This window comes from Cuculus canorus, chromosome 4 (genome assembly GCF_017976375.1).
Source record: "Cuculus canorus isolate bCucCan1 chromosome 4, bCucCan1.pri, whole genome shotgun sequence".
Taxonomy (NCBI): Eukaryota; Metazoa; Chordata; class Aves; order Cuculiformes; family Cuculidae; genus Cuculus; species Cuculus canorus.
In genome coordinates this window covers 53,723,486-53,747,565 of record NC_071404.1, presented here as the reverse complement: position 1 = coordinate 53,747,565, position 24,080 = coordinate 53,723,486, and the positions used below count along the sequence as shown (strand labels likewise).

Genomic DNA, 24,080 nt, shown 5'->3' with positions numbered 1-24,080 from the left:
GCCTGGAGAAGAGGAGGCTGAGGGGAGACCTTATTACTCTCTACAACTACCTGAAAGGAGGTTGTGGAGAGGAGGGAGCTGGCCTCTTCTCCCAAGTGACAGGGGACAGAACTAGAGGGAATGGCCTGAAGCTCCGTCAGGGGAGGTTCAGGTTGGATATCAGAAAAAAATTCTTCACAGTAAGAGTCATTGGGTACTGGAACAGGCTGCCCAGGGAGGTGGTCGAGTCGCCTTCCCTGGAGGTGTTTAAGGAACGGGTGGATGAAGTACTTAGGGACATGGTTTAGGGAGTGTTAGGAATGGTTGGACTCGATGATCCAATGGGTCCTTTCCAACCTTGTGATTCTGTGATTCTGTGATTCCTCCCAGGTACAAGACAATGTGCCCTTTACTGGAAGACCACCTCCTAATAAGAATAAAAAGTAAAGCAGAAAGAATAAAGCTCTGTGGTTTAGAATTTTAATTGAGCTGCTTGGAGTCAACACTAGGCTCTGCAGTTGGTTTGTTGTGCCAGCTGAAAACTACACAAGACTACACCAATGGCTCCAACTAGATGTCATGCCACCTTCTGCAGCGTCTTACACTAACTGGTGTGTTCTACTTCCTACTCTGACATAGTTCTAACAAAGCGTGTGGCATGCCTGCAACACACTGAGCACGCTAAGAGTTAATGCAGATGGGAGAAGTTGTCCTATTATGTGACTTGATTGTAAAAACTTAGTGTCCCTGTTTGAATGAGTGAGAATATTTCTAAATTAGTATTTTTCTATTTCTAAACAAAGGCAGGAAGAAAGGACCAAGTCTCTCTTGTTAAATAGACTGAAACAGAGATGCTGTGAAGAAAGAAGCTGCCAGGCTGCCATTTAAAGCACTTGAATACACAGGGCCTAGGGGAGGTGTCCCGCTGTTCATTGCATGGTTACCAACTTGACGAATAGCTATTATGCAGCATTTGATCATGAAGCGCTTAAGGAAATACAGACCCAGGTGTCTTCTGGTGGTTTAAAAGCAGAGCTGGTCAGAAAAAAGACTAAAAGGTGTGAATCAACAGCCAGGGTGACCTGCGGAATTGTCGAAACTTCAAATGGCTCTGCCAGCCCCCCGAGATGTGCTGGAAATTCTGTGGCAGCAGAAGGTGCATTTGACTCACACCACAGATCTGCTCAGGCTCAAAAAGCTCCACCACCCATAGAATATAAGAACCTTTGTTTCTGTTAAAGCTGGAATGCAAAGAGAACACTGGACATGAACTGAACAAAAATCCATACACCTTTGACACTGCATATGTAGGTTATCCATACAGTAACGGAATAAAAGAATGGTATTTTTACTATCATGAACCTTGTTTCTTTGGAAGTAATGAACACTCAGTAATTCAGCTGGATATAAAATTATTTCACAATTTTTTTCTTTATTATTCATATTTTAATCTGTAACTACAAATCCTACTCTAAACATATCGACTCTTATGTTTATCTTGATTCATTTTCTCAGGAGTGACACCTACTTACTGAGGACTGAGCTGAGCCAAGAACACCACTGTCACTCTCCATCTCTGCGCCAAGAAAACTGGCTAGGAGTGAGTGACAGTGGTACAGCGCTGCTCATTCCATTTTCAGAATGAGTTGATGCCTCTTCTGTATTCTTAGTAGGGCCAACATCTGTTAACAGTTAGACTCATCACCTCAGAATTAACATAAAATGAGAACAGATACTGCTCAGAAAGACAGTCACTAGGGGGTTTCTAGATAGCCGGAAGAACTCTCATCAGAGTTTTGCTGAGATGCTAAATGGTTGGTTTCAGAGCAAATGATTCTCTGCTGCTGTAATTATGAGAACTAAAAGAGACCATGAGTCAGAGGCTTTAGTTCCAAAGTGCAGACAAAGCACAGCTGCTCAACAGTAGCTGATGCTCCTGGTCTCCTACCACAGAAGATATTTTAGCTTTAGGACAGGTGGCTTGCAAACCTTCATGCCGATTTCCAAGTACTAAAATAAATAATCTTGTATCAAAGCCTACAACTGAAATGATAGGTCTTCAATAGCTCTACTTGAGAGATACATAAAAATTATAGCAAGTGTACACAAGAGATTTCCTTTTGGATTTTTATTATAAAAGTAAAATAAAAATAAGCATTTAAAAAGCACACTTTTTTTTTTATTAAAGCAACAGATATAAAAAAACTATTTACAAATAGGAAAATGCTGAAGTTGAAAAATTTTTCTAATAAGAGGCACCGAAGTGAAGTTTAAATACGTTATTTGAAATATACAAGATTCTTTTTTTTAGGATTCTCTTTTCTCTGAGTTGTCATTGTGATTAAAGTAATGATTTTTTTCCTTGTGAGCTATTTTATGAGCTTTTTTTCATGCAACTGTACTGCAAAAATTATGGAGAGCAGCTAGAAACGGTATCCTTTGATTGCTCTGTGTGCCTTACCTCTTTTTATTAAGTGACTTGGTATTATGCATTAACAAGGAGTGACTTTTACCTATAAAAGAAAATCCTTGCAAACCCGAGAAGCTCAGTCAGTCATTTGCAGTGTCCAGTCCTTGTATTAATGAGGCAGTAAAGCCCTGGTTATTGCATAGAGTTTGTAAATGAATAAAATTAAATGTACTTGAGGAAGGAAGCAGAGGCTAGGAGTTGCACGCTGAAATCGCCGTTGGTTCAGGTTTGTGTGGTTCCTCCAGCACGCTTTTTATTGCGAATTCACTTCCCTCTGACCAGGGTGACACCGATGTAATTTTAAATGTCACATTTGTTCCTGTAACTGTATACTGAAAACTGAATATTACTAGTTGGCTATATAATTGCTTTGCGCTGAACTTTCATGTCCATAGCCCAGAGTCATTTTGCTAATTGTTACTGATGACTTGCTGTTCAGAGAGTCTGAATAAGTAAAGCTCAGTTTGCGGAAGGAGGTTTCCACACCACTGTCACACACACTTTCATTGTCTTGAAATTTGCTATCGTAAAGGTCGCCTGAAGGAGAGAGGAAAAGTAAACACATTATCATTTAGGTTGCTTCAGTAATGTTGCTTTCTGAAAAGCCTAAGGAATGCAAACTGATAGGTTAAAGCTCTTGTACAGGAAAATAACTCTGACTTTAGATATTATAATAGGAAAAGCTATGCTGAAGGTTTCTGGTTGACTAAAGCATGTGATCTGATGCGCTGCTAGCAGAGATCGACTGCAGCTGGAGCTTGGATGGGATGGGAAGCCTGGAGCTCTGCTGACACTAACGGTGTCACTGCTCTAGTCACTCTACTCAAGTGTGATAGTAGCAGGGCAAAAGCTTCTCTGGCTCTTGGATTCATAGACTGTACAAGTCTACAGCTCCAGGATAAGGCTCCTAAAACTTTCTCATGTTATTTCACTTACAGATTTCTTTTTCAGACAAATACTTCAACAATTTTCACCTAGTAAGAGCCTGAAATATGACGAGTTGGCAGCTGCTGTTGTCTGTGCAAGATGCACAGAGCCCCTGCCTGCAAGAGAACTATATCCAAGTTGAAGGTATGATGTGGGCACAGTGTGACTGGAACAGTGGTCAGCATATTAGAGTTCAGTATTATTTTTCTAAACAGCCATCTTAACATGACACGATGCAGTCCCTTCATGTTGCAATGCAGAAGAACCCCTCTTACCCTTCAAGATTTACCTAAGAGCATTTTGGGACCAGGCATGAAGATTGATTCCATGACTGAACAAACTATTTTCGATAGAGAGTAAACTGGCAATGTTAGACCAGAATAGAATTACTGGGCTATGTGTTTCTTCTTTTGAGAAATCTCTGTAGTATTTTCAGATAGGGTTCAGGTTTCCACACTAGGACACTACCAGCACTACTTGGTATTTGAACAGGGCCTCAGGAAAAAACAAAGTTTTTTTGCTACTTCTTGTGGCCATGCAGTGACTGAACATCCCTGATGACTTAGTTACTGCCTTCTCACAACACCTGTTTAGTAGAGCCCCAAAACACCATAAGACCTCCATGGGTGAAGATGTTCAAAACTCAATTGGACATGACACAGGCAGCCTTGTGTAACGTCACATTGGACCTGCTCTGAGAGAGTGACTGCTGGATGTCCCCTATTACCTAAATCATCTCCGATTTCAGAGTGCCACACTATGTGGAAGAAGAAATTTAATACCAAAGTCTTACTGAAACTTTTAAGAATCCAAAACATTTTTGTTTATCCAGATATTAGTGGTGGGAGGAAAGTAAAAACGTAATGGCACTTGCATAGGCCTGAGAGATCATTCTTTTGAAACATACCCCCAGTATATCTAAGGAATCACCACCAGTAAATGGCATATATGAGATTTTAGAAAAGGGAGCCAGTATAATCAATACTGTAATGCAGGGCAACTAATTCAAATGGTCCGTTTTCCTCCTCTCTTCTAGGCCTAGCAAATATCTACAACGAAGTCCTACTGCATTAAAGTATTTCTGAAACAAGAATCTCAGGTGTTGTGTGTAAGAAAATATGCAATCTATCAGCTGTACAAGGCAGGGCTGGGGGCAAGAATTGAAAAAAATGTTTTCAATAAAGCTCTTGATGCTAGGCTGTCAATTTTACCTGTCTTTCCATTTGTAAAGGTGGGTGGTGATGATGATGGAAGAGCTTTTGCTGCATTATCCTCCTGGCGAGATGAGCTTTGTGAGAGGGATAGTGCTTTCTGAATGACTTCAACGGCTTCTGTGTGATCCATCTCTCTCAAAGCAGCCATCAACTCCTGAACTGTACCACCAGAAACCTGAGAGAAGACAACAGATGATCACTATCACCCAGGCTAGCTAAAACCAAAGGGCTGCGCTGTCTCACTATTCAGGACAACGTTCACTACATGTCTGTGTGTTTGGTATTATAACTCATTACAGTCACATTACCTCATAGTTATCTAGCAGAGTTTTTGATGGGGAAAGGCTCAGCCTGAAGGCATTGTTAAGTATGCCAAGACCTAGTTTTTGTGCTAGAGTGGACCAGTTCTTGTTTGGATCAGGTCCTTCCAATAGTTTGTAAAGGTGCATCTTGGAGCTTTTGTTCAGATCTCTCAAGTGTCCTGGGGAGAAGAGAAATATGTTAGTTTATATAATCCATGCACCATGCACCAGTTCATTTCTAAGCAGAAACAAAGCCAAATAAAAAGGTATTTGTGCCCATCAATCCCAGCCTTTACTAATGTATTGCTGTAATATTGAAAAATGTGCTCGTTTGTATTCTTGTGACCCCTCTGTTAACGGAATCCTCCTCATTCTGAGGAGGACTGAGTGGGAGGATATCTCTTCTCCCTCCCCATTTCAGTTACAAGCTATGGCAGGATAATGTTTTCTGCAAGTGCACTTTCAGTGCCCAGTTACTAGAAAGATATTGTATCTTTGTAAGTGTTACCTGGTATCAGTAAGTCCTCTGAAACCATGGCTGGCTCATAGGGTTTCCCATTTAATATGTCGTACACCTAAGAGAATACATTAATAGAAATCTGGTTAGCACCCATTATCTTGACAAGTCTCATTAGTATTGTACAAAGCCCTAATTCCCTCTGTAAGTGGGCAGTTCTTTTTGTGTCAGGATCAGTACGGCTAAAGATACCATAGGATACCTATGCAAAGTTTGAGGGAGAACTCCTGGGAAGCCAGTCTGTCTCCCTCGCCCTTTAGCTATGTCACCCAGCAACTGTTTTCAAGATACAGAGGAAGTCTTTCAGTAAATGAGCGGCAGTAGCAGTGGCTACAGGAGGAGTTATTGCCTGCCTGCAACTAGTAATTTAAAACAAAGCCTGCGTTAGATTTTTAGCTAAAACTAGTACCACTCCCCAGACCCATGTGATGAGAGACGCCGACTGCTTCTACCTTACACTCACACCAAACCAACCGCACGTACTCAGCTGTTCAAGCATGGACTGTGCAGCCTAATCATTGTTTGGGTGGAACACAAAAAACTATATTCCCTACACACACAGCCTGTAATTCAGAAGAAAGCAAAGAACCCCCTAGAGTCTCTCACTGAATATGGGCCTTCAGACACAAGACTAACCAACCAACTAAATACTTCTGCATTTTTAAGACTATTTCAAGAACTGCCTGGTCATTCCTGTTCAGCAGAAGTGGTCTGTTAAATAGAGTTTTCTTCCAATACTATTGCATGGGGTTTTTTTTTGTGGATTAATTAGTTTAATTATTGATGGCAAATTAGTAACTTGTTTCACTGCATCCACACTTATTTCAATGATGACAAGTTGGCTTAGAGTGCTGAACTATCATTTATTATTAGAAAAAAAACAGACCATGTACCTCACAGTTGGCTGCCATATCCAGTGGTGTTGTTCCAGGCACAATCCCTTCATCGTCATCATCATCACCTTGCACATCGTCTAGGTCAAATAATGGCTCAAAGTTCTCAATGTGAGGATTTGCACCTAGAAAACAAGTGTGCAAAAAAATTCCTAAGGCTTCAAGTTGTTTTTCAACAATATTTAAAATATATATTTTGTTCTGAATGCCAACCTGCTAACTTAGCTACTTAAGCTAAATTATGATTTATATTAAGTCAGAAAAAAATTTTTTTTGTCAACTAAAGTTAAATGCTGCAGAAGTCACATCTCTGCAGAATGCTACTCTCCATTATAAAGAGGGAAAAAATGACAAGCAGAGTGTTATGGCCCGAGATGTGAGCTATGATTACACGAACTGACTTCCAGTCCCATTCTTGGCTCACACAGAGCATGGTGTGGAGGTGATGAAGCAGTGGTGTGGTGCGGTGCTTCTTTTATAGTGTCAGAGAAGGTGTGGGTATTGTTAAAAGATCAAGCACACAGTCAGAGCAATGGTAGGCTTAGATTTCTGTTTCAAATGAGAAAAATCAGGTCTAAATACAATTTAAAGGATGTTCCAATAAATATTCAAAACTAACCCTTCCTCAGTGACAGGAGACACTAACAAGCTCATGTTTCAGTGACCTATTTTTTTTTTTTGTTTTCAAAGCAGTCCAACATTTATCCCAACTATGTAATGAGGTCTCTTCTCTGCTTCTTCAGCCATAAAAAACTACAAAAGAAATACTCAAATACCTTTCAAGAGTGCTGGAGACTTTTTACCTTAACCCAACATAATTTGCTTTTTTAGCCATTAGATGGTGCTAAAGATCAGTAGAGCAACTGAAAGGAGGACTTTTCTCGGGGAAAACAAACCTCTATGCTTTTAACATCTGATATCTTCTGCTGATTAAACAAGTTCACTGGCATATTGCTTTCTGCTTGCAGCCTTCTAACCTGAAGTGTCACTATGAGACAAAACTCTCCAGCAAATATCTATTTTCATACCTGCTGCTTTAAGAACTGCTGCCAATTTTGTCAAGCCCCTTCCAGCTGCTAAGTGAAGAGGAGTTGTCCCATCATATGTAGTGCTGTCCACGTCTGCATCACCCTAAGATTTTATTGAACGACAAAAAGAGAAGTGCTACTTGTCTATACAGTTCAGCTGCAGAGACTCATGCATAAACACTGCTGGTGCAAATAAGCACCATTCCATGCCTGAGTGCATAAAAACTCTCATTATTGTCTGAAAACAAGGAATTAGAAATTAACTGTCCACATGCAGGAACAGATGGTGTTTGTGTGCTCCAGTTACAGCAGGAGGCACAGCATATAAACCCACATGGGTCAGGCAGATAAAAGCCCCTTTGCATCCTGTGTAATGTTCTGCCATCTGAAACAGCGTTCGGAGTCTGGACTGGTGTGCACAGAAATCTGCACCTGCCGGCTGCTCTTCAGGATAGCAGGTAGGCTGGTGGCACATTCACTGACAGATACAGAGGAAAGCTACCTCGCCCAGCTCCAGCTGTGGGTGTGTAGAATTCAGCACAATAGGATGAGACAAATATTTAGATACACACAGCCACCTATGCACACCTGTGTACACATTCCACTTCACAAAGATGAAGCAATTAACCTATTCATGACTGGTTTCACTGGCTACCAGGGCTTGGTGCAAATTAAAACAGGGCATATGAAGTCAGGCCAGGGTCATAAACTGTAAATGCCTCAACTTGGGCTAAAGGTTCTCCAGCAGAGCTGAATAAGTAATAATGAATATCATTAGCAATAATTTTGTCATTATACCAATTTAAGTAATCAAGTCTATAAACAGGAAAAAAACCCCCTTACTTCTGTTCCAAAGCACTTGAGGTTTTTCAAGACTTTTGAAATATGCAATTGAAAAGACCTGGGAGAAAGAAATTCTGCCCTTACCTCAAGCAGAAGGCAGCCTGCCAAAGGGATGTTCTCATGTTCAACAGCTAAATGCAACGCAGTTCGTCCAGATTTTTGTTCCTGAGCATTGACATTAGCTCCAGCAGCAATCAGCTGTTTGAGGCAGGACATGCTATTCGCCATCACCACTATGTGAAGTGCGCTGAGACCTACACAAAAGAAATCCATTCCATCATGTGCATAAACATTTTAAAAGGAAGGAAATGTCAGTGTAATGAAGTGGTTGCCTCTATGAGAACTGTAAAATGATTGAGAGCTACTGTAGTTACCTGAGCAGAACTTACGTATTTTTTCTGCTTATACTTTGATTGCATTAATTAAAACGTTCTTTATGTATAAATAGGAACTAGTTGTGTTACTGATGGCGAGTCAAAGCCATGCACGAAAAAAAAATCAGCAAATTACGAGGTCGAAAAGAAGGCAAGAACTAAAGAGCTCACCTAGCACATCTCTACCTCAAAGGATAGTAGCCTTTAGAAGAATAACTGCATCTTGGTACTAAACAAAGAGGTGCTCTGCACTGGCCCCATCTGCTACTGAACAGCTCTTCTACAGTCTGGGGAATAATTTGTATTATTTTATTACCACACTCCTGTAAGGTCAGGCTGCCCTATTGCCTCAAGATTACCTGCATCAGCTCAAGAAAAGAATAATAAAGCCTTGTATTTAAAAACCAAACGTAACCCCAAAGCAGCCAACCAACAAACCCCCTCTCTCTGAGGAACTGAATACAGGTTTTTGAATCCCATAATGACATTTTTAGGTCAGACTTTTTATAATCCACTAGAGCAGGAGTGCTAAATTCAAATGACAAGTGCCACTGAAAAACAGGAAAATTATGTCTTCGCAGTTACGTTATATGCTCTAATTCTGCATGGTCATAAAGAAGCAGATATGAAAATCAGCAGTGGTCCAGAAATTATTTTTGAAGGCATTTCCTTCACTAGAGAAGAGGAGGGAACATTTTCTTCAAGGGGGATTCTTTTTAATAAAAATGGTTGCGTAAGGTACTGTAACAGAAGTTCAATTCCATACTGAGACATATGACCATTACCAATCTTTATGTTCTATATAATCACAAAACCTACATGTCTATGTTCTGTCTTCTGTGACTGCAGGCATATAAAAGCCAAGGATGGCATGTGCCAAAAGGGGAAAGATGCTGTTTCTAAGGTCTGTATCTACCTTATAGAAACCACTGTATCAGCAGGAATTGTTGTGTATTTGTCTGGTGGGTAGGTGTAAAATACAGCCATATCTCTCCATACCTTCACCATTGGAAAGGTCGATCATTGGAGCTACCTTCTTATGCTTGAGAAGTAGACTCAAAATCTTGTTGTCTCCTTCAGCAGCAGCTAAATGTAAGACAGAATTACCACGGCGATCCAGAAGGCTGACATCTGCTCCAGCCTTCAGCAAGTCTTCTACCACCTCCGCCTGCTTTGTGATTACTGCCAGGTGCAAGGGCGTCTAGAAGAGACAGAAGCAGGCCATGAGAAGATAAGCAACAGCTACATCACCTCTGTAGAAATCTCTTAAACCCATAAAAGCTCCTAGTGTGAGGAGATGTTACTCCACTTCGAAACAGAAATTAAAAGCTTGCATATCTGTACATTTCTTTTTACTGCATACAACAAATGTGGTTTCTGCTTACTGGAAATAAAAGCTGCCTTGCTGGTGTCAGTAGTCAGACTTCGGGAGGAACAAAGATGTTAGCTACTCTGTAAGCCAGGGCACTGACCTGGCTAGTTGAAGGCTGCAGTGCAAGGGGTTTGGGAAATGAGATAATCCTTGTGCCCCATAAACAATCTAACCCTGCTCCCAGCTGCCTCATAGCCAGGTTCATGCCACAGAAGGAACACATGCACTTTCCAGGCCCTGCTAAAACTGTCTGTGGCACAGAACTTTGCTCCTGAATAGATCTGCAACCATGGGCTTAGAGACTTCCTTATTGTTCAAAATGACTGCAAGGAAAAGAAGAAAATCCAGCTGCTCTGTGTATTTGTCAAAGCACAGAACAGCAGTGCATCTCAGCAGCAAGCATCTAGCTAGCTGAGTCTATCCACACATCCTCCATTTTTGTGCGAAAACACTATGGCACCAAGAGTTTCAAATATTTCCAAAGGGTGATTGTGTGCTGCATTCTTGAAAGTCTGGCCAGTGAACGGCATCACGTAGAACATACTCAGAAACATATGTATTTAAACAGGAAGCATTCCCATAAGGTTTGGAAAATCCTATTTCCAACACTAAAATATGTAAAAATTGCACAAGATTCCACCTCCACATCATTATCCTTATATTAACAGAGCACTGTAAAAAAAGACTTCCAACTCTGTACAATAAACATGTGTTTGTCGATGGACTTGTCAGCATATTTGCAATTAATTACTGCCTCTATAAGGTACATGTATGATTCAGCTTTCAGAACGTCTGTACAAAAAGAAAATTGAAGCCCAATTCTAAATTCCCTCCTACCACTGGTTTAAGTTTTAAGTAGAAAGCAGTGATAGCTGTAGAGGTCATGGTAGTTAAGAGATTTATTTCTTGCACAGCTTTGCTTCCTGTTTCTGTTAAACAGAGGGCACAGAATTCAACTCAAAATCTTCTGCTTGCTTTTATCAGTTTCCACATTTCAAACTTGCTTTAAAGGAGCATAAAAATGAAATTTGAAAGAGAACAAAAAGTAAAAATAAATCCCCTAGGACTATCTGTGTAGAATAAAATCTTGCCTTTACTGTTCACAGCAAAAGCAACGACACAAATGTCAGAGTGCTGCCGTGTAACATCTAGCTGGTTCCCTTTGGGACAACCGAATGGTGGGCAGAGCTGAAGAGAGATTCTTTTCCAGGCAGATTTCCACAGCTCTTTTTAAAGCCTGTTTGAGTTACAATACAAAAACCCTCAGACTCTGCCATAGATGAAATTGAAGAAAGAGAATTATGCCTGGCAGTTAAGAGTTCTTTTCCTGCTAGGTAAAAGACATAGGGGGTTTTGCTGGTTCTGGGTTAGTTTTTTTTGCAATAACATGAATCTAGAAATGTAGAAGACATTTTGGCGCTCATGTGATGGGTCCAAACACCATCTGGGCTATAGGAAGGGCATAGTTTGTTACAGCTTCCACATGCCTACAGATAACTGATGACACATCAACTGACTCATGATCCTGAGTTATCCTATGTTAGAAAGGTCAAAAGAGCCCAGAGTTGGCACACTGTAGTCCATACCACTGGCTTAAAAAGAGAGAAGCCAAATAATGAAGACATTAACTGAAAAATTTCATATTTTTTGCCTGTCGTACAATTAACCCATGGAGACATTTCTCTTAACATCAAGGGGAGTTATGAACTAACCACCTTACAACAGGACATTTGTGTTTCTAAACTTGTTTGCATTACAGTTTGATCTGGGTTCGTTTCCAAGGAACAGAAGGAAAATAAGACAGATGGTAAGTTGTGCAGTTTCTTTTTTTGCTGGCTAAACAACCCGACAATACTTATACCACCACAACTGCCCACCTGATAAAGGTCATTTCTCATGTTAATGATGTCATTATAATTCAGATCAGGCATCACTTCCAAGAGGTTTTTCACCAGCTCAGTATGAAGATGGATAATTGCTAAATGAAGGACACTGAAACAAACAAAAAACAGATTAAGAAATCCACACTATTTTCAGACTTCTTATAAAAATTTTAAGGTTTTACTGTAGATCTGATTGAATTCTGATATAAACACTTGACTGTTAGAGGTCATGATTTCAGCACTAAATATCAGCACCCAAAATGAATCCCAACATTAAAAAAAAAAGCTAGTCATAAGATAACTGTGTTTAACCCTTCAATCATAAAACCAGACTCAAGATGGCTTTTGCTAGCCTTGGATGTAGCTTCACTAACAGTCTAATAAATACAAACTTTGTTTAACAGAAGAATTGTTTCGGAATTTGTTTGAAATCCCCAGATTCTTTGCTGTTTTGTTTTTTTCATGTTTTGAATTATGCGGTACAGGAACATCTCTCACTGTCAAAACCTTCCCCCTCAGAATTTCCACAGGCCTCTGCCACCAAAGCATATTTCCCCTTGGGGGTTTCCCCAGATCTGCAGGTTTTTCTTTTCTTTGTTTTCAAACAGAATAATGACTCAGGACTCAGGCCCGGTGACTAACAGCCATACAATTTACAGCAGCAGCCAGAGACATCATGCCAAAGGAAAGAAACTCTTCTGGGACAAGAGTGATTCTGCATAGCAAGACACTTCACTTCTTCTACTAGGTTAATGCAATGGCCTTTCCCATGCTATTCTCCAGAGTCAGGTCCTCCACCACTAGCCAGAGCAGTTGTACTTGCAAAACACCACCAGAAAAAAAGCAGGTTGCAAATCTCATCGCTCCTCTCCAACAGAGATCAATTTGCCTTGTTCTCTCGAGGCTTAATTTCAAAGCCACACTCTATGTTTTGAAACACATCTTGTAAAGTTTTCCCTTAACAGACGCTGACCACTTTGAGACTTATCTTTTTAAGATATTGCTGCTGCCATACAATATCAACATAGGACATGTTATGCTGCTCCAGAAATACTTGAATATACTCACATCTACACTTTCATCAGAAAAGTAAAACACAAGTTTCTTGCATTCCAAGTGTAGAGTCATCTTGAAATTGGGACTGAGAGCATTCAAAACCAGAAGATATGTTAAAAACAGGGGAAAAAAATGATTCCTAAACAAACTCATCCTTGAAACACCTGTTTTATTGGTTCTGGATACTGCCATAGGCAGTACCATGGCACTTCTGCTCTCCTGTGCTGTTCAGAGCCCCATCACTACTGTAAAATCTCCTTTCCTCTGCTCTCTGGTAGATGCTTCTTATTAGCTCTATCATGCTCACATTTTATTTCCAAATCTCATTTCAGAAGCAAATTTGCTCTTACACTGCCTTTAATTCTTTTCCCTGTGGAAAGTATTTTAATAAGCGCAGTCAATTCCATTTCTTAAACAGTTCTATATCAAAAAATGCATTTCAACACTGCTGAGGAGGCAGAGTGCCGTAATACCATCCAGGCTCCTGGAGAGCAGTGGCGCTGGTATAAACACAGTAACAGCTGGTGTTACGGTGACCGCTGTAAATACACAGACTAATGCTGCACTGCCTTTGCATGGCAAGGTTTTATAAGCAGGGCAGCTGCAGGGTGGCTTCTGTGAGAAGCTGCTAGAAGCACGCCTGACAGTGACAATGCCTAGTCGGCTCTCAGATGGACTCACAACAGTGGTATACAACAACTCTGGGATATACAGCACCTCTGGTATAGTGTATTTAAGAACCGAGGGCAGAAAAACCTGTGCAATTTTAGCTGGAGAAAGGACTCAGACTATGTGAGAGAAACATCTCCAGATATTGAAGTCAGTGAAGAAGGAAGGGAAGGAGGTGCCCCAGGCACAAGAGCAGAGATTTCCCTGCAGCCAGTGGTGAAGACTATGGTGAGGCAGGGTGTCCCTGTGAAGCCCATGGAGATTCACAGTAGAGCAGATGTCCACCTGCAGCCTGCGGAGAACCCTGTGCCAGAGTAGAAGGATGAGCCCAAGGCAGGCTGTGACCCTGTGAGTAGCCTGTGCTGGAGCAGGCTCCTGGCAGGACCTGTGGATGAACCCACTTTGGAGCAGTCTGTTCCTGAAGGGCTGCACCTTGTGGAAGAGACTCACGCTGGAGCAGTTTGTGAAGAACAGCAGTCCGTGGGAAGGGCTCACAGTGGAGAAGTTCAAGGAGAACTGTCTCCTGTGGGAAGGACTCCATGCTGGAGTAGGGGAAGAGTAAGAGAAGTCCCCCCCTCTGAGGAGGAAGAAGCAACAGAGACAAGGTATGATGGATTGACTGCAACCTCCATTCCCCATCCAACTGTGCTGCTTGGGAGAGGAGGTAGAGAAATGGGGAGTGAAGTTAAGCCTGGGAAGAAGGGAGGGATTTGGAGGGAGGGTGTTTTTAATATTTGGTTTTATTTCTCATTATCCTATTCTGATTTGATGGTTAATAAACTAATTTCCCCAAGCTGAGTCTGTTTTGCCCATTATGGTAATGCATGACTGATCTCTCCCTGTCCTTATCTTGACCCACGAGCCTTTCATTGCATTTTCTCTCCCCTGCCAGGCTGAAGAGGGGAGTGACAGAACAGCTTTGGTGGGCATATGGCATCCAGTCACGGTCAACCCACAACAAAAGTATTTTGTCTCAAAGCCACAGAACACAACACAGAGTCCTATGAAAGGTATTTTCAATCCCTACATGCTACTTCGATAGAACATAAGCAAAATTGTTGACATCAAAATTTCTTTAAAGGCTTAAGCAAAAATTGTATAATTTTTCTATATAATTTTTAACAATTAAAGTGAAAATTAGAGAAATTAATTTAAGAGTTGCATTTTGGATTTTTGTTTTGTTTGCCTTCTTTTTTTTTTAAACAGCTTCTTGAGAGAGAGCTGAAAGACAGTCACCAAAACTTCATTTTGTTAACAAGCTGCAGAGTAATTTAGATATATTACATGCTCACAGACTAAAATCCATTCCAGAAAGGCAACATGAGCTTGAGCCTCACATACTTGTAGGTTCTTCTTGATCCAGGAAGAAAACAACTATTTACCATCATTCTGAAAAGTATTCTGGCTTTGTTGAAATGCTCTGCAAGTCTAAATCTGAGGGGCACCTTATTGATATTTAAATGCAGGTCTTGCTTGCTCAATACTCCACTAGCAACCCATCCCCCACGTTTTTTTTCCTTTTTATTTAAAACACAGAAGCTCTATTGTCCAAAGTGCTGACTGCTTTTGTTGCTAGCTCCTGCCTCATTCATATTCCTGCTTTCCTCAAAGCACACATTAGGTTGCCAATTGGAAAGCAAAGCACGCAAAGTAGCTATCTCTGATTTTGCAGTCCTTAGTGTACGCTATTTATCAGTAAGCTGAGACCTATTATCTTACTTCAAGTGAAGTACTCGGTTCTCAACAGACTCATCAAACTTCGGGGCAGCTTGTCTCAGTCACTTGTAATTTTCCATGTAGCTAGACGCCTTAAGGCTTCTATGGCTTCTATGTACCAAATACTGCAATTTAAGGAAACAAGTGAAACACAGGGTCTACCCAAAGCCTGCTCAAAGCTAAAAAGATGAGGATGTGATAATGTCACTTGCTTATTCAAGAGATTATTTTTGCATGTGTTCAGAGCTACTTTCACTGAATTTGCTTTTAAGTAACTACTCATCATTAGTTCCTCACTGTACTTCACTCTGAGTTCCACAGAATCTGCTTAGCTGTAAAGGAACAAAACGGATTTCTACTCCAGCTCACATTATTGAGGGATTGACAAGCAAATACTAGCAACTAAGTCTGCCACACACAGCTGTGCAATCTCTTGGAAGACAACAGTACAGTTCAGATGCAAGCAAGAGCAAAATACTGTCCTCTGGGAAGAACTTAGTGTCAGTGGGAGAAAAGCAGCATGGACCCTCCAGCTACTATGTCTTCCAGTGCATCTGCAATTTAAAGCTTCCTATGAGACTTAAGGACTTGTATGGAATAAAAAGCAGAGCACTCTCCCCCACCAACTCTGTATCACGATGGCAACACAGCCTTCTTGGTCAATAAGACTTTAAGTAAAAAAAAAAAAAATAAGGCAAAGAAACTTGCAAGAAACTCAACACACCCTCAAGGATCAGATTATTAGCTGACAGGTACTGAATCAATGAACTTTGTGGTGTGAGTGAACTTTCTGCAAATGCAACAAAAATGTCTAAATCACAGCTGCACCTCTCAAAAACAGCACAAAGGAGAATGATATTTATTTGAATAGAGCAGTGCCTGCAGTCCATGGCCAGCACCCACAGCGAACAGCACAAATTGACTACACTGTTCTGCTGCCAAAAACATGACTTTTGACCCAGTAAATAGAGGGCAACTTACCTGTCTCCATTGTCATCCTGGACAGCAGTGAGATGGCGCTGAACAGCCAACAGCATCTTCACATCTCCAGTTACAGCATAATCAAAGAGAGCATTGCAGTGACGCTTGGCAAGCTGCATGGCCTTCTCCAGGAACAGATCATCTGCAACAGAGTTTTGTCTTCATTAGTTCGGTTGCCTTCTTTGCAACACCACCTTCTTTTGACAGGCATTTGTGCTGCCAAAGAAATATGAAGTGCAGACCACCAAGCATTATTTACTGATTCACTGAGAGAGATTGTTAATTGCTCCTAGGAGGTAAGGATAGAGCGAACCAGTCCCTTGGAAGAAAAACTAGCTGCATGCTGAGCATTCAGGCAGCAGGAATCCTGAGAACAGTCAAACTGGAAACTACCTTTAGTTTCAGTGCACCAAATTAATTGCATTTGTGTGTAATGAGACACACGGACCAGGTATTCAGATTTGCTGAGATACAAGCAACACCTAAGGACTCCTGTGCAGTTCTGTGTAGACTTGAGGAAACTGAGTGAAACAAGAAGCTTAAGTGACCTGTTGATTATTGCACAGAAATTCATAGAAAAGCCATAGAATGCAGGACTTTGTGCCCCCTCTCTGACTTGAACCATACAGTTTCTCCTGCGTTACAGCAGCAGCACAAGAGATTGTGTTCACCTGTTTAAAACATTCCAGTGTTAAAGATAATTAGTATTTGTAGCATCCTGGTTTGAGATTTATAAAATGTACAAACACTGAGATTTCAAAAAGCAGAATTTGTCATGGTGGGGAGCAAAATGGAGAAAGGGGAGGAAGGAAACTAATTTGTGGGAGAAAAAGTCACTCTAGCTGCTCTGTTGATACAAGAAGTAGTTATTATGTCAGTAACTTTCACGGTTCTCTATCAGCAAGAAACTAGCGAAATTGAAACAGATGAACTTTCAAACCACAGTCTTCATTCTGGCAAGCAGTATCACCTGAAACTAGTCTGTATTTTGAACAGTTTAATGTTTCTATAAAACCTTGTAAGATTAGAAATTACTAACCGCAAACAAGTAAAACAGGCTTTTCCATTTAAAGCACACATGTGGAGAGAATACTGTGATTTCCAGCTTCACAAATAGAGGCATTTAGACTGGGTTAGAAGCATATCCTAAATGAATGTGAATGTCTCATTTCTGTAAGCCAAAGTCTTACTCAGCTATCCATGAGGCTTATTGTTTTACTCAATACATCACTGCAATTCCTATACTCTATGCCCAGGCTGATATAGTTATATTTGCTATTTACCTCTTAACACTAATAATAACACTAAATGGATGTTACATTTAGAATATATACCCAGGGTAAAGTGTGATAAGCAGTTCAATCTTTTCTCACTATAGACATTTTCGAAGTCCAAAAAACTGGATGCTGAACCCTCTTGGTTTCCCATATCAAAACCACACCCAAGATATCCTTCAAAATACTACAAGATAGCATCTTTTAGTTTAATACCCAAATGTTCTACCCTGCAGTAGCCATTTAATGGAGCCTATTCTTCTGCTTCTATATTCTTCATATAATCTGGAGTTTGAAATTGCCTCTTTTTATTCCATTATAATAGCTAAAGAAAAGAAACAGTCAACTTCATGCCTACAATGTTCAGTACTCAGAAAGTCAACAATTCAGGCCCCTTCTTGGTTACTGCCAAAAGTACATTATTTTTTCTTCACATATCAGCCAAAGATTTTTCTTTCTCTATAATTCACAGGATTTATCACAACCAGAACTGCAAAAAGCAAGTTCTTGAGCTTTTTTTCAGGAGTACCATCTGTTTCTCAGGTCACAAGATGCTATATCTTGGAGGCTTTTCACATTTCCACTATGCGACTTTGGTTTTCCAAGCCAGTTTCTAGTGCTGTTAAGAGCAAGTGTCAGACAGGCCTCACACACAAGGTAATATGCCCCCTCCCTGACCAAGGAGGGAACAACAACAGTGGTCTAGATCACGTTGCACTTGGTAAAAGCCAAGAACAATAAATTCTTTCTTGCTCACTTCCTACCACTACAATATCTTTCTACTCCAACTGTTGTTTTTTTTATTTTATGAGAAGTGTAATTACTCAAATCCTTTAAAAAAGGGATGATCATCTCTTTTGAAAAAAAAAAACCAGGAAAAGGAATTCTTACTGTCTGGGAAAAGGTGATTTGTAGTCTTTATATACTTCACAACTCTACCACTAAATGATTTCTACTGACTATGCTTGCCTTCCCACTCTTTTGTTCACCAGTTTTATGTATAACACTTTGCCACCCAACAGTGTTCTTTTACTGTGGATTTGTCACATGGGAACAGATATATTTACATTTTAAATTCAAACCTTTAACACTACTTTACATGCAATTCAACAGCAAAATAGCAGGGAAGAATACTGCAACAATCAGGCCAACAATTGTTTACTCATCCACTAAAGCCTATCAAATATCAAAAGCCAAGTCAACCACTGAATTGTATTCCACTCACTGCTTTCAGCGTTTCTCTTATGGATTTATTATAAAGCAGTGTTAAATGTGCCCAGCAAGCTATGCTATCTCTTCTCCTTTCATGACAAGCAGAAGGTCAGTTGCCCTGTGGCAGTATGAAGGTGGAAGATTATCTACAGAACTATGTATGGAGAGGGATGTTAGATTTGGGGATATGGAATCCCTCCTGTTTCCTCCAAGAGGCATTATCTCACTTTGAAAACAGGAAGCAGATGTTTATGGAGTTTCCAGGCCTTTAGTACCAGCTTTGCCCACACTTCAGACTGATCGACCCTAAATATATGTACCTGTTCACTTACCCTGCCACCTACAATCTGCTTCATTTACTTCAGTTTTACAGGAAGAAGCATCCTCCTTCTCCTCATTATCACCAGAAGTTCTGCACTCATCCCTCTCCATAGTTTCCGCTTTCACATCATGTTTCACATCCCGCCGGTCACATTGTTTATCACAGCTCTTCCCATCCTGCTTAGCTGTGCTATTTGATAGTCCTTTAAACAAAAATTAGTATCATTAGTGTCCAATACTGTTGCTTTTTTACACAAGCAATAAAGCTCAACTAGCCATAACCAAACCGTAAAGAACCCAATATAAAAATTTAATTTGACATAAGGGTTATCCTTAAACACTCATGAATCATAATACTCCATATGCCAACATAAATAGACAGACACAGCAATATAACTTGCTCTAAAGTGATGCTATGCTTCTGACAGCCTCTGCTTTAAAGATAAACTTTTATATATAACAACAGATACACCTCTCTTTTTACGGTACAAGAATGCAAATCTGAAATATTCCCAGTAAATCTAGTAGAACTATTCAGATTTACTTCTATTTTTCTGATGGCAAATTCATCCCTGAGACTTTTTAGGTAACTACAGAGTATTCAACATGTAAATTTAAAATGACTTCTCTATTTTAGGAAGTCAAGAAAGCTCTTATTACTAACTTGAACTTTTCCATTGTCTTGAATGTTATTTCTGTGGGCTACGGTGTAGTACTAGACTGCGGCAATAAGATACCTTTTCTCTAGTCTAGTCCTTGGCTCACCTGTAATCAGCATGTTCAAGCAAGCAAAGTGGCTGTTGCTCAAAACATACACAGAATATAGAAACACATGGAGGGATTTGGTGACTGCTTCTAAAGAGTTAGCAGTAAAAAGGAACACGCATGTAGCCTTTAAAGTAGACTTGGAGAGAGTTAAAGAGAAGCAGGGCAGTATAACCTACACAAGCCTCTCTGCTTCCAGAGGTTGCAGAAAAGACTGATTCAAAGGGAAAAACTATATCCTGCCCCAGCATGCTTAACTAGACGTGCATGACACTTCAGCTCATACTGTAGAAGAAAATTAAAGACGGTCAAACTCAATTTACCTGTTGCAAGAACCACATTTTCACTGTTACAATGTTTCATTCCAGCATTGGACTTTGTTGTGCCAGGGTGGAAATGCATGCCTCCAAAAGTAGAGTATCCATATGAAGGATAACTGAACCCTAAAGAAAGGAAAGGATTAAGAATTAATAGAATTATACCCTAAAGCAATGAAAACACCATCTGGAAGGACATTGAGATTAAAGAACTGAAATCTTGTTTTCTATGTATCTTCTGCTTTTTTCTCTATGTGATTAAATTAAATTTTCAGAGTGAAGGGGAACTGTCCCTCAGCCCTTCAAAAATCCAAAGAAATTCTAGATACTTGGCTAGTGACACTCTCTTTCCCAACATCCGAAAGGCCACACAAATGTATTAGCACTAGTATGCTTCATCTAAAACTCAGTTGAGACTCTACACACTACCTCTATGCTGTCAAATCTTTGCATTTACAACACTTTCAAAACTGTTGCTTTGCCTCTGCTCTAAAAAATAGGTTGCAAAGGTATTGTGGTTCAGATGACATTTACTGATGTACAGGTTTTTAATGCGCTGCTGCAAGAATCAAAGCAATGCTCCTATGATCCTGCACCTCAGCTATGCCCTGGCTTCAAAAGCCAGAGCACAGTAGAAAATTTACTAAATGGTATCTCAAGTTTTTAATAGTTCTTTGCACTAATGGAGTTAATTTGTCAAATTCCACTCCTGGTCCCAGATATAATTAAGACCCTATTTAATTTTAAGTTCCAAGTTGGTACTTAGCTGAGCTCTCTCATGAATTTCAGTGCTCTTGACCCCTTCAAAGCAACAAAGCTAAGGTATGATGGACTCCTGACTCAGGCTCCCTCAACAAGAAAGGTGTTATCTGTGACTTAAAGCTTCAAGAGAGAGAAAAAGTCACTATGAGCATTATATCCAAGTAGGAGGGCAAAGAAGCTTAAGAAATATTAAGAAAACAAGGAGACGCTTGACTGACATGAGTAACACTGCTAGAAAGACAGGAGAGTCAGGTCCTATCTACCTAGAAGGACACAAAATCCTCATCATGTTTTAAAAATCAGAATAAACATTTGTCCTGCTCTCAAAGCAGGACTCCCTCCCCTCTTCACCCAACCTTACCAGAGCCAGCGCCGCCACCTCCCCCTCCATACATGCCACCGCCTCCTGCACCACTGCCTCCACCATAGCCATCAGAGAAATTTGGCATGAGCTTCTGTCGTTTCCTTTGCACTTCTTCTTTATCTGGGTTAGAAGGAAAAGATGCGATACGGAGTCACTCTTACTGGTGGCCATGCACAGAACAAGATATGCATACAGAAACCATTACTGAATTTTACTAGTTTATAAAGGAAAATTCTGAGTGCTGTAGAGGTGTCTGCTCTCTTCAACCTCCAAATAACAGAACAACTAGCTTTGTATGTAATGGAGCAATGAGAATTCTGGTGAGAAACAAGCTACTGCCATGGTAGGGGGGTTGGAACTAGATGATATTTCAAGTCCCTTCCAACCCAAACTATTCTATGATTTTAAGTCCCCAGCCAGACCAATAGCATCGCTCGAGCCCACTTGGTCTCTTCAGTTATGTCAGGTGCCTCGCCCTCAGACTGGGAGGGAAACATGTAGAGATGCCTTAGAGGGCTCAAACATTCCTTCAAAAATGTTTCATGTACATAGAGCCCTGGAAATCACTGGTCTCAAAATTCGTCTATCTCTAAGGCAAATCATAAAGCAGCACAAGTGCTCGGAACCACACACTTGTTTAAGAAAAATTAGTCTTTGGGGAATATAAACACAGGCTCTTCTATTAAGCAAATCTACTTCAGAAATAGACCTTTATCAAAGGGTCAGCGGTCACAAGGAACTTTGAGTTCCAACAGTGCAGAGTACCTGCTGTGCCCTTTGAACTTTAGTCTAAAGGTAATGATGACAAGAAATGGTGAAAGCAATATTTGCTTGAAATGATTTACTTAAATTATCACAACAGCAACCAGAATAAAGAGAGTTTACTTTCAGGCAGGACATAATACTGTCAAACCATGCTGAGCAGCAGTATTAAAAAAAAATGCCTAGATGTTTTATAGTGTAAGTATTGTACTTAGCCCTTCTGGAAAGCAAACCATAAAGATTTAAAAGAAGTATTCCAGTGACTGGGGAAAGTGCAAGTGTCATCATAATAGCTACAAAAATAGGAATACAAGCATAACAGGAGTTAAAATCCAGTAGAACTGCTGAGGAAAGAACATAATATCCCTCCTTCATTAAACAATCTAGTAGTTTTTCAACAGCCATATGACAAAAAGAAATTCCATGCACAGGCACATCAGTCAGTGTGACAAATGAGACTGAAACAGCATACTGAAAAGTGCAAATGGATTATCTCCAGGCATACATGATCTGTAAGTACATATCCATGCATGCACCAGGCATACTCACACTGGCGAGGAGAGATAACTCTAGAGAACAATCTAGTCAGAGAAACAAACAAAAAATTCAAATATATGTGTCTAAGTTTTTAGTGAACATTCGCAACAATGGAAAAAAACCAGCCCCTAAATTGTGTTTTCATGATTAGGTTGTATTAGGGATCCAGAAATGCACATAACAATATCGAATTCATTTTACTCCATTAATAGGCACACAAAAGAGGTTTGTTTCAAATCTGGCAACTTTGGTCTGCAGTTGCACTTTCCATAAAACTGGTGCAAGAGATTCCTGAAATCATTACCAAGACAAAGTCCTCTAGCAACTCTGGTGTAAATGCATGCTTTTTGCTCTTTATTACAACAAGCATAAAGTAGATTCAGTTGGATACCAACTACCACCCTTCTCTCCTCAGCTGTCCTTAGCCCATTTCCTATGATACACACATATTTAGACAGTTTGACAGGGTATTGATTTCAATGTGGCTCTAAGTTAGCCACAGAAAATGTGCAAGATTAGGACTTAATCGTGTAACCTGCAGGCAAGTAAACTGTTATGCAGAAAAATTTTTGTCTTAGTACAACGAAACACCAATTGTGACTTGGGCCTTACGGCATTTCCATATCACAAATGTTATTGATATTTATGCCAAATAGTTCAATGTAGAATTTAGATCTCCTAGTTCAACTTCTTTTCACTAACAACTTAGGAAGCCAGTCAGATGCCAACTACTCCACTTCTGCTAGCCAAATAACATTTTAACATGAGAGACTGAAATAGCACTTTCCCTCCTCTCAAAAGAAGTGTCTTGGGCTTACTTAACTACTACAGGCAACTGAAAAAAAGCAACATCAGTGAAATTGTGAGGCACAATGGTAAAAGGAGAGAACTACAAAATACCTACTTTTCCCACCAGATACCAACCAGTCCTTGGTTTAAGGTTTCATCTGAAAGTACTGAGAGTAAAATGTCCTCAGATACTATTTTGCAGAAATTCAGAGGAAGAGAGTGCCATCTACTGTACGAACAGGCCTCTTTGCATATAGGGCACCTGCAGGGAAGTAAGCCTTACCCGGAAAATACTCAGATTTACTGCCTACCAGTCTGACAAAAAAAACCTACAAACCCATTACAGAGCTACTACTTTTCATATTAGCTCTGCACAAAACAAGGAAGAAAATATCCTATTTTCCAGAAATTAAAACTACAAAAAAATCCTTCATCCAACGAAAGTCCTATCTTACTAAAAGCATTCCTAGGGACCCTGCAGTTTCTGTTTCCAATATATAAAACAGGTTTAGTGGATTACCTTTGATTTCCGGATAGTAGAGAAAAGGCTTTGGTTCGCTTGTTTCTAGGTCAGATTTCCTACGCAGTTGTACAAATACAGATGCTGGCTTTGTGATATTGACATCTCGATATTTGGGTGTTTTGAACACAATAGCAAACTGTGAAGGAAACAAAAATAAGCACATCTATCATGCAGCATGGGTTTTGACAACTTTGATTTTACATTTGTGTTGTTCTGTATGAGTTGGTTCA

The 24,080-nt window shown here is 40.1% G+C and overlaps 1 protein-coding gene across 2 annotated transcripts in view; it reads right to left on the bottom strand.

Annotated features, from left to right (window-relative positions):
- Positions 1-1,432: 1,432 nt before the first annotated feature.
- NFKB1 (nuclear factor kappa B subunit 1) overlaps positions 1,433-24,080 on the bottom strand; it is a 65,532-nt gene continuing 42,884 nt past the window's right edge. For both annotated transcript variants that reach the window (XM_054065687.1, XM_054065688.1), the window contains exons 11-24: positions 23,848-23,986; positions 21,237-21,359; positions 20,120-20,239; positions 19,043-19,234; positions 16,225-16,366; positions 11,797-11,911; positions 9,547-9,748; positions 8,258-8,427; positions 7,331-7,433; positions 6,303-6,427; positions 5,401-5,467; positions 4,899-5,071; positions 4,588-4,765; positions 1,433-2,986 (exon numbers count right to left, since the gene is read on the bottom strand). In XM_054065687.1, coding sequence (XP_053921662.1) covers positions 2,799-2,986; positions 4,588-4,765; positions 4,899-5,071; positions 5,401-5,467; positions 6,303-6,427; positions 7,331-7,433; positions 8,258-8,427; positions 9,547-9,748; positions 11,797-11,911; positions 16,225-16,366; positions 19,043-19,234; positions 20,120-20,239; positions 21,237-21,359; positions 23,848-23,986 — 2,037 coding nt within the window. In that variant the 3' untranslated portion in view covers positions 1,433-2,798. The remainder of the gene's footprint in view (positions 2,987-4,587; positions 4,766-4,898; positions 5,072-5,400; positions 5,468-6,302; positions 6,428-7,330; positions 7,434-8,257; positions 8,428-9,546; positions 9,749-11,796; positions 11,912-16,224; positions 16,367-19,042; positions 19,235-20,119; positions 20,240-21,236; positions 21,360-23,847; positions 23,987-24,080) is intronic.